The sequence below is a fragment of the Rattus norvegicus genome, chromosome 16, assembly GCF_021556685.1.
Source record: "Rattus norvegicus strain SHRSP/BbbUtx chromosome 16, alternate assembly SHRSP_T2T, whole genome shotgun sequence".
Taxonomy (NCBI): domain Eukaryota; kingdom Metazoa; phylum Chordata; class Mammalia; order Rodentia; family Muridae; genus Rattus; species Rattus norvegicus.
The window spans coordinates 6,088,722-6,104,366 of record NC_141549.1 but is presented as its reverse complement, the minus strand read 5'-3'; the positions used below and the strand labels follow the sequence as shown (position 1 = coordinate 6,104,366).

General features: G+C 45.3%; 2 protein-coding genes and 1 long non-coding RNA gene across 20 annotated transcripts in view; 1 reads left to right on the top strand and 2 right to left on the bottom strand.

The window, feature by feature from the left end:
• Stimate (STIM activating enhancer) overlaps positions 1-2,325 on the bottom strand; it is a 57,410-nt gene extending 55,085 nt beyond the window's left edge. The window contains exon 1 of one of the 2 annotated variants that reach the window (XM_087588580.1): positions 2,026-2,325. Coding sequence is in view for 1 of the 2 variants with exons in the window: in NM_198774.2 (NP_942069.1) it covers positions 2,026-2,185 (160 nt within the window). In the remaining variant the exon portion in view is untranslated. 2 annotated transcript variants of the gene reach the window in all.
• On the top strand, positions 1,279-15,614 carry LOC148000363 (uncharacterized). Its single transcript, XR_015640176.1, has 3 exons — positions 1,279-1,491; positions 11,219-11,401; positions 12,255-15,614. It is a non-coding gene; the product is annotated as an uncharacterized LOC148000363 (long non-coding RNA).
• The window catches only part of Sfmbt1 (Scm-like with four mbt domains 1), a 119,689-nt gene continuing 109,718 nt past the window's right edge, over positions 5,675-15,645 (bottom strand). For 15 of the 17 annotated variants that reach the window (XM_087589047.1, XM_087589045.1, XM_087589036.1 and 12 more), the window contains 4 exons: positions 12,964-13,142; positions 12,545-12,790; positions 11,239-11,367; positions 8,923-10,689 (listed from right to left, as the gene is read on the bottom strand). In XM_087589047.1, the coding sequence (XP_087445173.1) occupies positions 10,549-10,689; positions 11,239-11,367; positions 12,545-12,790; positions 12,964-13,142 (695 nt within the window). In that variant the 3' untranslated portion in view covers positions 8,923-10,548. 17 annotated transcript variants of the gene reach the window in all.

The window sequence follows — 15,645 nt, the reverse complement described above, 5'->3', positions numbered from 1 at the left end:
AGGCCATCCCATCTCTTCTGCATAACACTGCCTCTCACTGGCCAAGGGCCTTCTGCCATGGTCATAAAGCCCTTCCACACTGAGCCTTCCCCTGAATAGGAATCAACTTTTGCACTCAGTATACGCTCCCACAAAGTCCTAGCAGTCCTGGGATCTGTATGTAAACTCACACTGAAGATTAAGTGAGGAAGTGAGTGTCCCCGAAGACTTGCAGGGCCAGTACTACCACTCTGAACAAATCCACCTGACAATTCTCATCTATGAGCAACTCTGTCCTGACATAATCACATGTCCCTCTCTGAATCACAAGTGGGCCCTAGGGGTTACACCGAACCAACAACACTAATCAAGCCTATGAGAACAGCCAGCTCCGCCTACAAAATCCCCTAGTTTTTTGAAACCTATAGTTTCTTGAAAAGGGACAGTGACTGGAGGAGAGAAGGGTGAGAAGGAGAAGCCCATTCACAGTATCGTGGAAACACATGCCCAGCAGAATATGCACCTGTCGGCAACTGATTCTAGTTAAGTTGTTACAAACTATCACTGTGAGAAAACTAAGCCTTGGTTCAGCAGAGAAAATGGCAAAGCAAGTAGAGATGGAAAAGAAACAGAGGCAAGCACGTGGCTAGTTGGACACTTCCTGTTCAAAGCCGAGCAGTCATAGAGAAATAGTGGCCAGAATCAGAAGCTATCCAGGGTCACTTGAAGCCTGGGCGAGTTTGCCCAAAGAAATCTGTTGTTATAAATAAGCAAGGATAACTCTACAGATGCGTTCAGAGCTGCAGCAAGACCCTCTCCCCGCCAGTGAGGAGTACACCCTGCTGGAACTCCTCATTCTGCCCACAGAGCACAGTTTTGAAAACAAGTCAGTTTTGGAATTAATGCCTCTACATATTAATTATAACTCCTCTGTAATACATCACAGGGAGGTCTATATGCCAAGAGACCTCCATCCTTTAGTGTCTTGTGTATGCGTGTGTGCACATCAGAGAAACAGCACAACCTCCCAACCCAAGGGTAAACATGGCCCTTACTCCAACCCCCATTGGACAACACCGGCCATCTGTAACTTCCTTCTTTACTATAAAACTCCCCGAGAAGTGCCTCTGGCGACTTAGCATGAAGATTCTGAGACCTTTCCCAGAGCCTCTAAGCCTCCTCCATCAAGACAACCAGGTTGTCAAGAGTTCACAGAAAGAAAAAACAAAAAAAACAAAACAAAACAAAAACAAAACAAAACCAAAAACAACCCAAAACCCCAAACCCAGGAAATTAAAAGCGTAAATAACAGGCGTGGTTTGGAAGAACAGCTAGGGGAAACTTCAGATACAACTTAACTAGGAAAGCTCGGGACAGAGCTGAACAGGTGAAACGGAGGTTGAGATGTGGGGACCACGGCAGTCAGAGAGGATCTTCCCTGAACAATAGAGGGAGTAGGACCGGGTCGCGCGACGATGTGGGAGCACCGACTGCACTGCCCCAACACTACAGGTGGGTGTGGGTGCGTGTCCACACACCCAGCAGGAAGGGCAAACACAGGGAGTGAAGGTTCAGGGAGGAGCCCAGCATTAGGCCAGTAGACACTTAAGGATGTGGGGGTCTAAGAGCCAAGGGGAGGCAGGCTACGAGGAGCCCGAGAGGGAGCTGAGAGTAGTGCTATCTTTGGGAGTGGGAGGGTGGGGGAGACGGCTCGGCCCATACCGGAAAGTGGGGTAACCTTAATTTGCGATGGTAAAGTAGGAGGGAAGCAGATTTAGGCTGGCATCGGACAAGAGACAGGTCTAAGGTGGCGACGGGCAGGGTCACTCCTGGCCCAAAGCTGCAGCTGTAAGCCCAGGGCTCTGAGGGTCCGGGACTCCCTTCTAGTCTCGGATGCCCAGCACGGTCTCGCGGGAGAGGGAGGCACCGCAGCCCAAGGGCCCGGTGCCCAGGCCGGGACTCTTAAGGGCAGGAGGGTCCCCGGGGTGGGGCTAGGTCTGCAGCTGGCGACGTGGGGACGGGGAGGGGCTGGGGTCCCGGACTCACGCATCAATGTGCTGAAGGCCACGACGCCGAGCAGCCCCTGCAGGAAGATGCCGAAACTGTGCATGAGCGCGCCGCTCTCACAGCGGCCCGCCCCGGACGCGACCGTGGAGGCCGGCCCGCCCGGCAATCCGCGGCTCACGTTCCCTCCCGGGCCTTGCATGGCGGCCTGACGGGAGGGCGCGAGGGGCAGCCGGCCTCGCTGCAGCCCGGGCCGCGCTGCCCAGCCGCGACCCGGGACCTGAAGCTGGGAGCCGGTTTCTCAGCCCGCGGCCGCTCGGCGCCGCGCGTAACCCGACGTCCGAGATCGTAGAGCTTGATTGGTCGAGCCAGGCGTGAGGCGGGCTTCGATTCCCCTAGAGGCGGAGCTCTAGCCAGGGCTAGTGGGCGGGGCTGGAGGGAAACCTCTGCAGGTAGAGAGAGCAGGTGAGTTAGGCTGTGTGAAGGGACTCACCAGAGCCCTGTGTTCTAGGTCACGAGGGCAGGGTCAGGGACAGTGATGAAGTCTGTCGTTAAATCCCTTTCCCCTCCAAGGTAAATAAATCTTCTATGCTCGGGGCAATTTTCTAAAAATACTCCTACATTTTGCCCTCAGCTTCGGTTCACTACTTCAGAAGTGGAGTTCAATAACCTGCAGCTACAGTATGCTAAAGCATGGTGTTGAGTACAGTCTCAGACATCTAGTCTTCTTCCCACGCCAGGGTTGAGTGTTCTACTTAAATGGTCAAAAGTCAAGAGGGTTCAATTCATTAATCAAAGCTCCAAGGTGAATGAATCCCTGCCCCCCCCCCAACATAATTTGTGCGGGGTTCGTTTTGAGACAGGCTCTTACGTAGCCCAGGCTGTCCTCAAACTTAAAACGAGGACCTGTAAAACAAGGATGGCCTTGTACTCCTGATCTTCATGCCTGCACACTGCAAATACTGAGATTATAGGCCTGTGACACCAGTCTGATTTCGCTGTTTTGTTTGAGATTCGGTCTTGTTGACTTGCCCAGGCTAATTTGAACTTCTGGACTCAAATGCTCCTTCCACCTCAGCCTCTGAGGTAGCTAAGTGCTACTACACTTGCCCAATCCCTCTTTTTTTTTTTTTTTTTTATTAACTTGAGTATTTCTTATATACATTTCGAGTGTTGCCCAACCCCTCTTAAATGGTTACTTTAATCCAGCCACTTTTCATCTTATGAAAATGGTGAGATGAAGTGCAAAGTCAATATGCACAAGTCCCTGCTCTGTTCACTTATGAGATACAGCTACAAAGAGAACGGTTTTTGTTTGTTTTGAGACAACATCTGGGACTCATTATTAGACCAGGATCTGCCTGCCTTTGTCTAAAGTCATATGCCACCACACCCAGTCTGGTTTAATTTTTCCCCCCTCCAAAACACCGGTGTGCAGATAGACTCCCGTTTAAGTTTGTCTTACTTGCCCAGGCCCCTAGATATTTCTGCTCTCTCTAGATACCTCTTATTGGTGCCTCAGAGCTCTGACTTTTTTGCTGCATGTCCGTGGACATGTGCATGGTACAGGTCCAACCTACACCAAGCTATCTTTGTTGACCAATAAATACTAAACTCTAAAGAAATTCCTCAAAAAGTTCTAATTATCGAAGAGGGCTAAATACCTCCCAAAGATTTTTTTTTTTTTTTTTGTTAACCGAAATATAGACTAACCCGGTTGGGGGTGGGGGGGATGCAGTACTGCGGCCTTTCTTAGTTGACTCACACATCTGTATCTCCATACAGCGTTCTAGCTGTAAGGATGCTGTTTCCCCATTTCTGCCCCACCAGCTGCTGCCGGAGCGGCAAGGCAAGCCCCGCTGACCTCCCGTCTCCACTACACCTGCCCTTTCCTGTGCGCGCCAGTCCACCAGCGCTTTCAGACTTTAGATCACACAGCTAGGTCTCTCTTCTGGGTAGGAGCTTCCTGAAGGCAGGGCTAGTCTTGATTCATTCTTGAATCCAGCAGATTTGGCACAGGATAAATATAAATTTACCTGAATTTTAACTTATACATTTTAAATGTATTCAAAAATTTATTGAAAAAGATTGAGGAAACAAATGATCGGATAAGGAAATGTAAAGTCCCCTCATTCCCTGTAAGTCCAAGAAGGACCCTACACACAAAGTGCTCAGCTGTTAAACCTCATGTGCAGAGAGAACCAGAGAGTGTGTCTTAAAGCTAAAGAGAGGTTGTGGTTGGGCACAAGATTACTAGTTGCTTGAAGACAGAGTTCATGAAAAACACGGCACGCACAGCTGACAAATGAAGTCTGGGAGAAACACAGCTCTGCAGAGTCTGGTGTGACACTGCCCTGCACACTCAGGTGTGACACTGCTCTGCACACTCAGGTGTGACACTGGCCAGTACCCTCAGGTGTGACACTGCTCTGCACACTCAGGTGTGACACTGGCCAGTACCCTCAGGTGTGACACTGCTCTGCACACTCAGGTGTGACACTGGCCAGCACCCTCAGGTGTGACACTGCTCTGCACACTTAGGTGTGACACTGCTCTGCACTCAGGTGTGACACTGGCCAGCACACTCAGGTGTGACACTGCTCTGCACACTTAGGTGTGACACTGCTCTGCACTCAGGTGTGACACTGGCCAGCACACTCAGGTGTGACACTGCTCTGCACACTCAGGTGTGACACTGGCCAGCACACTCAGGTGTGACACTGGCCAGCACACTCAGGTGTGACACTGCTCTGCACACTCAGGTGTGACACTGGCCAGCACACTCAGGTGTGACACTGCTCTGCACACTCAGGTGTGACACTGGCCAGCACACTCAGGTGTGACACTGGCCAGCACCCTCAGGTGTGACACTGCTCTGCACTCAGGTGTGACACTGGCCAGCACACTCAGGTGTGACACTGCTCTGCACACTCAGGTGTGACACTGGCCAGCACACTCAGGTGTGACACTGCTCTGCACTCAGGTGTGACACTGGCCAGCACACTCAGGTGTGACACTGGCCAGCACACTCAGGTGTGACACTGCTCTGCACACTCAGGTGTGACACTGGTCAGCACACTCAGGTGTGACACTGGCCAGCACCCTCAGGTGTGACACTGCTCTGCACTCAGGTGTGACACTGGCCAGCACACTCAGGTGTGACACTGCTCTGCACACTCAGGTGTGACACTGGCCAGCACCCTCAGGTGTGACACTGCTCTGCACACTCAGGTGTGACACTGCTCTGCACAGTCACATGTAGATGGTTCTCAGGCCTACAGAGTCTTCAGCATTTGAGAACAGAATTCCCAGGTCTGGGAAGTGGGAGGGATTCTGCTCACTCCATCTCTTCTTAGTAATTTAAAAAGCAACAAAGAAAAAGAAAAAGAACAAAACTTATCTCAATCCAGAAGGGACAGGTAAGACGCCAGTGGGCGGGGCGGGGTTAGCGTCTAGAATTTTATAATTTTATGTAAGTAGGAAAGGCCTCTCCTACACATTTCAGAAATGATCTTCTGAGGCCCTACTAAGAGTCTGGAAGAATGTACTCTAGCCAAAAGCCTTTCTTATGGTAAAGTTAGCACAAATGAGGTTAAATTAACACGTGTCTTTCTTGTAACCACTTAAAACTGTCATATCACAAGTTTACTATAAACTTACTGGCCAAAAAAGAAAGAAAAGCACGCATATATTCATTCAAAATAGTTTTGTTTTGTTTTTAATCCTTTAAAATTATACCATCAAACCTGATGGGAGTTATTTTAATAGGTATTCTTGTGCATATTTCTCCTTAAATGTACTTTGTCTTCAATGCATAAAATTTTAAATTAAGAGGAAAAACAGCAAGCAGGAATGATACAGTGCCAAAAGCATCTCATTTTGTTCCAGACAAGCAACTTGTTTTGGTTTTTTAAAGGCAAATACATTAAACAAAGTGCATTTCTTCCAAAGAGAGAGTACTGGAGAGAGGGCTAAGGACGGTGCTGGAAGCAGCCTGGAGTCCCATCCTGGCGAGCCCCTGATTGTCTTTAGGGAGGGAAGTGGGAGGGAAACACGAGCACTTAAAACTCTTACAAAAGGGGACAGGAGACTGCCTGCTTTACCACAGCCTGGGCTTTGTAAATGTCTGTGTCCTCTGCTGATCATCTGCGTTGTGACCTGCCCTTAAAGTCTATAACCTTGTTGTGACATTATGTGACCCCCTCAATTCTGCCAAGCTAGACAGAATAAGCCCTACAGGAGCCCTACGGCCTGAGTTTCCACACACGGAGAGAAGTTCCTCTCTCACACCTCAGCAATGGTGACACTGTTTCTCTGTCAGAAGTTCCCTCCCTCCCTTGCTTGCTTCCTTGTTTCCCATGGCTCCATTCCACACTTTACTGCTGGTAATGACAACTGTCTGGTGAATCCGTTGCTTGTCTCTTTCATAACACTTCGCCATGGTAGGCCATTGTACCCACCACACCAGCCTCATCAGAAAAAGTAAGAGAGTTTTAGAGCTACTTTAATCCCCCAACCTCCCCTACAAACCTTCACCCTGGTGTTGCTGGTTCTTGTGATTCTGACCTTTGTGGCTGAAGACAGTACAAGTGAGTGCACCTGGAACCAGATCCATCTGGACTGCGCTTTGAGCTTAGAATCCTTAGAATGAAACTCCAGGTCAACAGGTAGCCTATTAGAATAAATTCAAACTCCCCAAGTACATACATTCTCACACAAAGCAGTCATCAATGTTCACGAGTAAAACATTTAAAATGAAGCCAATGGCAGGAAAGTGACCATCATTTCTTGGTTGTACAGGAGGCTCTGTTCTTACAGAGTTTCTGAGCCAGCATCACGGTCACAAGACACAGAACTTACCAAGGTCCTAGGACCAGAGACATCCAAGTTTACAAAGTGATCATCTTGTCTGCCCAAGTTCTCTACTTCACTTCTTCACAAGAACACGTAGGAACGTGTGTGACTTTGTACACAGAGAGAATATTCCCAGTGTGTAAGGCAAGTTCAAACTCAGTGTTACTTCCACAGTCTAAGGACTCTCCCAGCACTGGTGGCAGTCACTCAGACTGGACAAGATCTCTTCAATGTAAGCTTTGGTGAGAGGTGCCAGCTAAGAATAAGTCCCAGTAACAGTTTTCATGATTCTACAATAGTTTTTACAGTGCTACTACCTATGGTTTAGACTGCCTCATTTTCTGTGTCTCTTGGAAACAGTGTTGGCTTGCGAGGGGTGGGATGTTTTGAGTCCTATCTGCCTTCTTCAGGCTTCACATTAGTAACTACAGTGGTTCCAAAGAGCATGTAAAAGGTATTCAAGTCTTCAGGAAGCTTTGGTCGAATGCCCTTTCCCTCACAGTGAAAATACTTTTATTTCTCGAAGAGACATACAAAGGTCAAACTCTGAACTGGTTTTCTATGCCTGCCTCTATTAAAATTCAATAAATATTTACCAAGATCTTCACTTCTAGAGCTTGGCTAGTACCCTTCCTACGCCTGTATTATAAAAACAGGGAGCTGTGTACATTGCTAAAGAAAGGCTAAAGATGTAATTAAAGGGCTCCATTAATGTATCTCCTATATTTAAAAAGGACAAAGACATTTCACAAAGGGAAACAGCATATATAGTCAAAATATCAGAACTAATCTGCACATACAGTTGAAGGTTTCCCTAAAAGACCAATATAGCTGTAAAGTCTAGTTTGGGTCTGTTAAGTCTTGAGGTCTAGGAGGACAATATAGTCTGTTCATGTATTTCTAAGTTTGTCAACCAGGTTTAAGGTGGATCATAAAAAACTTGACTGCAGGCAAGCTATGAGAACAACTGCAGGTGAACTCTAGACAAAGAGTCTCCTTACAGCAAACATCTATGAATTTTGAGGCTGGCTGTCTCAGAGACAGTTTCCCATACAAATGTGTAACATGTAAACTATTTACCCCAACAATGCAAGCTATCATCAAACTTAAAACACCCTAGCATCATAACCATTACTGCTACCTAGCCTAACCTTTGTATCTTTATAGATACATGAAATGAAAACAATCTTTAAAAAAGGCAGGATCGCACATAACCTGGGCTAGCCTAGAATTCACTATGTAGCCAAGGTTGATCTTAGACTTCTGATTCCCCATTTCCTCTTCCCAAATATTGGGATTAAAGGTGAATATCACCGTACCCAGTTTGAGATTAGAATTTTATACTTAAAGGTCCTCTGCAAAATCCCCATTTAATTGTCCTCTTCTGTGTGAAGAAAGTTGGGATAGATGATTCTTTGCTAGGACTGTCAAGTGTATGGTATCCCAACACAAGTGCAAGACATATTCAGGGAAGCCCTCCTCTTGTCTAACTTACACAGAGATTGAGTAATTATGGTAGCCTAAGACAAGACTGTTGTGTTTCCCCCCAGCCCCCAGCCCCACTCAGGCCTTGGGTCGTGTGCTTCACCTTCCAGACAGAATACCTGTTATCTCTGGTAGCTCTACGTTCTGTGATCTGAGTCAAGGAGAGAGGTAAATTAGAGTCAATGCTGTCCCCTTTCATTTCACTAAGGTAACAGTGTGAGACCCTGTAGGCATGGGTTCTATGTCCTCTCATGACTCCCCTTTGTATCAGTGACTCAACTCCTGCAGTCTCCGGAGATTCTAAGAAGAGCCACGCATGTCAGTCTGCCAATCTGCTCCCTAGTACCATGTCTGCCTCTCTCCATGGCATCAGAGAATTATGTTTTTAGAAGATGGATCTCTAAGAAAGCTCAAATAACTGAACCATTACTTAAATGAAGCTTCTTCCCAGAGACACCTGCTGGTGGCCTATGTGAAGAGCTGCTGCTTTAAGACTCGGTTAGACGGTTATCCAAGGAAGAGGGGGATCCACACTACAGACGTTCCCAGGGTCCATAAAAACAGGTGGAGTTGAGGTGAGAAAAGAAAAAAAAATCACAATTTAAGTTTGTAATGATATGACCTTATATTTGTATGCTTGTTCAGAATTTACTCCGTTTGCAGTTTTAAAACATTTTCAATTCTTGAGGAAAAATGTTTAGGGTATAAATCTGTAGGGATTAGGGTAATCAAAAATAAATAAATAAATAATCAACAAGGAAAACTTTAAAGGAGGCAACTGTGTCTGCATGTCTTTCTTTACTCCTGGCTGTGGTAGATCAAATGCTATTCTTCGGTAATAACTGAACAACGCCATTGTAAGTGAAAATTCACCTGGAGCTTCATGTCAACTTGAGTTTAATTAAAAAGAAAAAGAAAAACTTCAAAAGAATGAGCTACTGAGTGGGAATCTTCAGACTGTAATGACATTCAATTTAAATTGGCTTAACTGAAGACAGGCATAACCGTGGCTAGACAGAGATTTCTAGACTTCTTAACCACATCTCCCATCCAAGTACCAACCAGGCCCTGCTTAGCTTTCCAGAGGAGAGAAGATGGGGACATTTCGGGTAGCGTGGTCATAGACTCTTAACTACCTCTCAGTACTCACAACCGAGGACACTGTTAACAAACTTCATACTTTGTGCCATCCCCAAAGACACATTTCTCTGCCATGTGTCTACTTGGACATACCCAGAAAACCAGAAAAATGGGCTCGACAGTGGGTCCAAAGAACACACACTCATTTTCACTGAGAGTAGAAATTCCAGAAATTAAACAGAGGTAGTTAAACAACTCTACAGAAAACTAAGCATAAAACCAAAGCCACTTAAATACCTTTCAGAAATAACGGGTGGGGGGGGGGGAGTGAAGACTGAAATACTTTGTAAAGCCACTTAACAGTGGTGGCCAAAACTGGGTGACAATGGAGGACACAAGAGTGGAATTCCTAGGACAGCTGGTGAAGGGGCTGGGGTGTAGGTGCTGACACGATACCTTTAAAAAAGCAGGCAGTGCCGTCTCTAATTTCTGTCATAGTTTTAGCATTCAGCTTAAAAATGGCATCGTACAAAAAATGTCACTCATGGCTGTAAGCGCAGTCATCAACAGAGGTAGTAAACAAAGGAACTCCTAAGACAGATTTTAAAATGGATCGAAGTGTGACTATACATTCAAAACCCTAGAGCCACTTCAGTATCCCCAAAATGAACTGCTTTAATTTAGAAAAGCTTAAAAACACAACAACAGTGGGGCACTGCCGTGCCTTAGGCACCATCCCAAGCCAGTGCCGACTTAAAGCTATGTCCTCTTTTTTCAACAAAGAGAAAGCAGAGAACAGAGTTCAATCTACAGAGGGAAGGAACAGAATGAAAATAACCAAATTGGTGTGGTCCAGCTGTCACAGTCATTCTTTGATTTCAGGTCCCGTTAATGGTCACTCAGACTTTTAAGGGTTTTTTTTCTTCCTCACGACTTTTAAACTGGAATCTTCTAAACAGAAGTCCACAATTCCATTGCAGGAGAGCCATTTTGTGCTCTTTTTGCTCCCTCCTTCCCTGAAAGTGCAAAGATAGCAAGCCAGCACTTGCAGGCCGATAGCCCAGGACGACTGCAGCTGCCCGTAGAGCAGGGCAAAGGGCTTGCTGCACTGTGCTTCAAAGACCCAGCTCAGTCTGCTTGTCCTTCTCAGTTGGCAAACTGCTCATAGAACGCAAACTTGATTCTCTCTATGTGATGGCAGAGCTTGATGGCGGGGCCCAACTTTAAGTCCATGCACTCTTGAACAGTGGGGAGGGTAAGGAGCAAGAGGGCCTGCCCATCAATTTCCTGTTGAGGAGAGAGAACAAAGGCTGTGACGTGCACACAAATGAGGCCCCTCACTATGTAGCTTAGACTGGCCCAAATTCACTATGTAGCCCAGGCTAGACTCCAACCTGTGAGCATCTACCCCACCTATCCGGGAATGGGGGTAACAGTCATAGTCGATGTTTTATACGGAGAATGGGATAACGGTCATAGACGATGTTTTATAGGGAGCTACATCTCCATCTGCCATAGCTACTGGCATTTATTTCACCATCCCTGCATCAAAGCTGGTCATTGTGCTAGAGCCCAGCATATTAGAGATGACACATTTGTTTTAAAAAGCAGACAATCACTATCCTTAAAAGATGAGGTCGACTAGTAGATGCTTGACGTAAGTCACTCAGAAGAGAGGCTTAGATTCTGAGGGCGCGCTGTACCCTGTGGTGCAGGTTGTGAATGATGAAAGAGGACAATGGCCTTCTTTCCTAAAGCTTGCAATTTTTGCCCATAGCATGCATAGTTCTACATCAAAGAGACATTGCTATTACAGATTACCCCGTCTGTGGTTACCTGATCAAGGAATATTCTTGCCAACGGAGCGCAGTCGGTGGACCTGATGAACCGCACGACGTCGGCCACACTCCACTTCAGTGGGTTACTGTCCAGGTGAAGCCTTTCATCAACTTCAATTCTTATTTCCTTCAGTCCCAAAAACAACATCAAATCAAGTGGGGTAAGAGCTTACATATTTTTAGAATGTCTCCCAAAGAAATTCCACACTCCTTCACGGAGGATTCAGAGCAGTCCTTCAGGCTGACATTTCCCACCCCACTTATTCTCTTTCAGACGGATTTTTGCCAGAAAAGACAAGAGGCTCACATGTATTAGTTATTTGGGAAATTTATAATACAAATTTTATCTTTTTAATTTATGTTCCCCATGTGTTTCTGGGTGTTCTTAGTTCTCTGGTAGGATACTAGAGCAAATGGTATTTCCAATGAGAACATAAAAAATAAATCTTTTATTGCTTCTGTTAATAGGACACTTAAAAAGTCCAGTTTAAAATGGTAAATTTGTTTTGTTTTAGAGAGGGTTTCATGTTGCCCACACTGGCTTTGAACTGGTCTCCTGCCCCCACCTCCCAAGTACTGGGATTCCAGAAGTGTGAATGACAGCATACCTTGTTTTAGGCTGTACTAAGGACTGAACCTAGGCAAGCACTTTACCAGGTCTAAAATAGTAAGTTAATTATAATAGCCCTTATATTAATCAGGTCACATATTCAGGTCATTTATGTACATAGTAAATTGCTAAACAAAACAGCTGAATAAGGAAATTAAATGAATAAATGATTTGCTTCTAGAAAATTACACATATTATAAAAATTATTTAAACAACACTTTTCCATAAACTGAATGGCCAGTTATAAATAAGCAATGAGACCTTTTCTTTTTACTGGAAACAAGCAGATTCTCTGAGAATGTCCCTTCATTAACAAGCTCATGCAGATCACAACTTTGACGGTCACTCTCCTTATTTTTTATTTATTTGTGTTTGTGTGTATGCACGTGCACACACGCACTTAGGTGTGTACACCCATGCTGTGCCACAGGAACCAGAAGAGGACATGAGAGCTGACATCCCAGGCAGTGTGTGGGATGGCTGCCATGGATGCTGGGAAGCTAACCTGAGTCCTCTAGAAGAGCAGGAGTTTTCTCAGCTGCTAGCCATCTCCCCAGCCTCTGAGGCTCACTTTAAAATGGCCCTAGAAACTCCTCCTAAGCGTATATGGAAAGAAGTGGAATGCTGACACCATGCGCAGTGACAGAGGGAGACGAGAGGGACAACGTGAGAGGAGATTCTTTTCCCGTGGTACCTTTGGTGAAGGAGGCTTGTTTTCACCATCTGAGAGTGAGGAAGTCTGGGCCTCTCTTTTATCCGTCTGTGTGTCTGGGGGCAGTGGGGTGGACATCTCACTCTGGGTGGGAGAAGGGGAGCATGATTTTTTTTCTGACACCTCAGACTCTTCATGTAACTCGTCCTGTTGCTCAGATGTACTGCCCTCAGTGAGCGAATCATCATCTCCGTCATCGGCATCATCCTCATCCTCACCCCCGCTTCCCTGCAGGCAAAGGAGAGAAATCTCTCTGAAGCCCAGGACAAACCACTCACTGGCACAAAACCATCTTCTGACCAGAAACTAGAATCACAAAGACGTGTAGGCAATATGTATACAGACTGTAAAGCAGGGATCGTTTGGACCCTGGAGAGGAAGCCACATTACAGATCTTATACCTGGGGTGAGCCCACTGGGGTATTGTCAACAGATGCAGAAGAGCGTTTCTTCTTATGAACAAAAATATTTTTCCGCCTTTTTCTCCTCTTACTGGTTTTTTTCAGGGCACAAGATAAATTACTATGCCCACCGGGTGGTCTCCCAATTCTTTTATTTTTCTTCTTTCCATAATAGTGTGCTAAATAGAAATGATCAAAGAGAAGGGAAAAGGTAGCTTAATTATTGTTATGTACCTTAAAGCCACAGGAGTCTATGAGCACAGCAGAAAATGGGTTTACTACATTTGCAGTTTAAATTCCATACACTAGAATAAGCAGAGAAATACATAATATGATTTGTACTAACATGTAGAAGCATACGCAAAATAAGTCAAGGCAGAGAGCATATCCATTGATAGAAAGCTCTCAGGGTCCCAGTCATTCATGACAGAGCAACTGCTTTCCTAATTCCCATCACTGCAGATGAACTTGCTCTCTCAGAACCATGCAGTGGGCTCTCCGTTACAGTGTGATTCGTTTTAATCTCGTGTCTTCTCTATGGTAGTGGGTAGGATTCTCCTGTATAGAGGTACCCACTCACTCATCTGTCTCACTGCTAACACTTGGGCTACATCCAGGTTCTGACGTAATTCAAGTTGTAATGAACAACCCAGCTTCTTTGCAAGAACAGTAAGTGCTCTCATCCACAAAGCTAGTTCTTTAACCCCTCACACGAGGTACGCCTTCACTGCTTTGCACAAATACCTAGTAATCAAATGCTGGACCTTAGCATAGAAATCTTGAACAATTTAATGTTTGTGTATAGAAATTTCTCATTGTAGCTTTAAAAAACAATAGATAAATGTATGTGGTATGATATGACATTCCAATATGTGTATAATATGTATTACCATCAAGCTAAACAACATAGATCTCACTTTAGACATTTATATTTTTTGTATTAGAAACATCTGAAATCCTCTCTACTATTTTAAACATAAAATTAAATGTTGCCAAAAGTTAGCTTTCCACCTGGTCAGTCCAAGCAGTATCTCCAAGAAAAATAAGAGCTTTTCTCTTTTTTTTTTTTTTTTAAGAGCTTTTCTCTTAAAGTGGTGGATGGCATTCCTGAGCCTCTGTTCTGGGCCTCTACGCTGGTGTACACACAGGACCAAAACTGTACCCCTTTAAGCCTACTACATTACTGTATCCATCAATCAACTTCCCTCCATTCTCACCTTCCCAGGCTCTGATAAGCACTATTACTGACTTTAGTGAGAATTTTCAGTATTTTTCTTTGTGATATCCTCCCTCACTGCTCTAGCATCCCCTACATTGGGGCATCGAGCCTCCACAGGAGGCATCTACAGGACCAAGGGCCACCCCTCCCCCTGATGCCAGACAAGGCATTCCTCCCTCTGCTATATATGTAGATGGAGCGATAGATCCCTCCATGTCTACTCTTTGCTTGGTCCTGTAGATGCTTGATGTCCCAGCACAGGAGGATGTTAGAGAGGTGGGGCAAGAGTGGGTGAGTGGGTGGGGGGCACCATCATAGAGAGAAAGGTGAGCGAGGATAGGATAGGGAATTTGTGGAAGGGAAACCAGAAAGGGGGATATCATTTGAAATGTAAAAAGAAGTTTTAACTGAACTCAACCTCATGTAACTACAATTAGCTATTTAAGTATACAATTCAATGGCAGTCAGTATATTCAAATGACATGTAGCTATCCACTCTGTATCATGTCAAAATCTCCCCTTTCATTACAGAGTTGTAGAAATTCATAAATGTTCTGGACTTCTTGGCTGCATACACATTAAACATACTTCCCAATACCGTAGCTTAGTGTCCTCTCTTTAATGGCAATATGCAGAGAACCACAGCTTTCCCCGTGGCCTCATGTGTTCTTGTTGCCATCGGCGTTTCTGGGCCCTCACTAGAAACCTTTGCTCGCCTCGCCCTAAGGTCTGGAGACTACTCTTCTTTCTTCTAGAAGCTCTGTAGTTCTAGTTTTCACAGAAGGCATCTATGATAGGTCAAAGTTGATCTCTGTGTATGGTATGAGGTAGGAGCCGGAGAGTTTGCACACCCACTGTTACTTGTACCACATTAGAGTTAGCTCTTTCTTCCCTATTTGTCACCCTTGTTAAAGTCATTTGATCATGCACATGCCACTCTACTTCACAATCCTGTTTAACTCATTGCCTTCTCCTGCTACTCTTTAGTATTAGAGTCTTTCAGTAATTACAGTTCTCTCTTACAGTTACAAAACCAGTAGGTCCTTCAATTTAATCTTTGTGGTGTTTTATTTCAGGATTACAAAGCTTGGTTATTCTTTTTTTTTTTTTTTTTTTTTTGGTTCTTTTTTCGGAGCTGGGGACTGAACCCAGGGCCTTGTGCTTCCTAGGCAAGCTCTCTACCACTGAGCTAAATCCCCAGCCCCTAAGCTTGGTTATTCTTAATGCTTGTTATTTTTCTTTAATCAAACCAGAGCTGGCAGAGTGATCTATGCCTATACTCCCAGTAATCGGAAGGCTGAGTAAAGTGGACACAAAGTTTGAGGCAAGTCAAGGCTGTATAGTGAGTTCCAGGCCAGTCAGGGTTACATGGAAAGGCTCTTCAGAACAAGAGCTGGGCACAGTGCTGCAACACCTGGGCTACATCATAGGACCTTGTTTCAAAAAACAAACCAAAGTCAAAC